This window comes from Seriola lalandi, unplaced genomic scaffold (assembly GCF_002814215.2).
Source record: "Seriola lalandi dorsalis isolate HSWRI2012SDOR001 ecotype SW California unplaced genomic scaffold, Sedor1 jcf7180002002185, whole genome shotgun sequence".
Taxonomy (NCBI): domain Eukaryota; kingdom Metazoa; phylum Chordata; class Actinopteri; order Carangiformes; family Carangidae; genus Seriola; species Seriola lalandi.
Window position 1 is genome coordinate 1 of NW_019472841.1, and position 1,531 is coordinate 1,531.

The 1,531-nt window shown below is 39.8% G+C and overlaps 1 protein-coding gene across 1 annotated transcript; it reads right to left on the reverse strand.

Annotated features, from left to right (window-relative positions):
- Positions 1-142: 142 nt before the first annotated feature.
- LOC111665313 (mediator of RNA polymerase II transcription subunit 12-like) lies at positions 143-1,150 on the reverse strand (the record flags this gene model as incomplete). Its single annotated transcript, XM_087176915.1, has 3 exons — positions 1,016-1,150; positions 745-880; positions 143-292 (listed from the first exon to the last, which is right to left on the reverse strand). Coding segments are annotated over exons 1-3 (387 nt in total), but the record flags the coding sequence as incomplete, so codon positions are not given.
- Between the last annotated feature and the right edge of the window lie 381 nt (positions 1,151-1,531).

The following is a 1,531-nucleotide window of genomic DNA, read 5'->3' on the forward strand; positions in this document are numbered from 1 at the left end:
ATCTACACCAACCTATAATACCACAAAACATAAACCACAAATAATAACATCCTTATTTTACTTGGAGATACAACTCATAATGAAACTTGTAACGTTGCAGGTAGACGTCAGGGAACATGAGCAACATGATAAAGCCGCTTACCTCCTTCTCAAAGCCAGCGATCTTGTTACCCTTTGTGTCTATGAGCGAGCCCTGAGGTTCACAGGTAATGACATCACGGGTTTGCTTGGGCAGTGGCAGTAGCTGACGAACTTTTTCCAAACTTTCCGACTGACGATCTCCAAGCTCTTTCTGTGGAAATAAAATGGGTACGTTGTGGAGAGGAGCGATTATGAAAATGTGAACAATTAAAAGCTTATTGTTTTCCTCGTACACAGGCATATCATTGAAAAACGGATTTATGAAAAGTTAAGACAGATGTAGTTACATTTTTTTCTGCCAGTGTGAAAGCCTTTTTCATACTATCATTTCACTTCCCTGATACGCTGATACTGTTGTGGTCGGTCACACCTAAACAGTTTTTTAAGGTCTATTTTGGCAGAACAGATTCTCCACTGTGTGTAGTTTAATTTGAACTTTCACCTCCTTTCCTACGTAAGAGAAAAAAAATTGCCAAAAAGCAACCTATTAATCCGTAAACAGCCATTATATGAATAAAAGGATAAAAGGAGTTATAAAAAAGTAGGGGCACATCTTCAGACTCAATGTCCTGGCTATGGGTGAGAAAGGTGTGCTGTTCTTACCCTGAGCTTCTTGACCAGGTTCATATAGGCTCTCTTATTCTCCTCCATGCTGCCCTGAGAGATACTGGACATGTCAGCAGCCAGTGTGCCGTTAATCAGCACACTCAACATGTCCAACACTGTTGTGAAGAGCTCACTGTTGGAGAGAAACAATCATCAGGGTCAGGCAGATCAAGCGACTGATAATTGTACTGGCAGCAATTTATGGTTAGGAATAATAACTGAAGTGTGCAATTAGAGCAATACTGAGCGGACCGGACTCAACACTCACTTATTGGACTGCATGTCCACTGTGCCGCTGCTGATGATGTCGAGCAGCAGCACTGCCCACTCAGTTGTCTGCTGGGTGCTGCGCTGCACCGTGTCAAACATACCGCCCACCTTTGTAAGGAGAGGAAAGCATACTGTTAGTCTCCTCGTGGCTTGTTTAATCAAACCCAATGTTGGATTTTAAATAGTAGAGCAATAATGAAGTGAATGACTTTCATTAAATGTTTTGGATGATAAACTTTCATTTCATGGACTTTGCAACATAGTCAGGGTTTCTGCACAGCTTACCAAGTCAAATTTAAGACTTTTAATGACCTAATTAATACCACATTGAATGAATTTTTATACCCTTTTCATGATTGCTTAAATCAATTTGTCCAAAGTTTGTTCTGTACTTCCCACTACTATGTTAATAGTTCCTAAAGATACAATTCATTAAATTAATGAACCAAAATGAACCAAAACATGATTAATTCATTTAAAGTATTTGCTCATTACGAGTGGGTGAGGCTCCTAG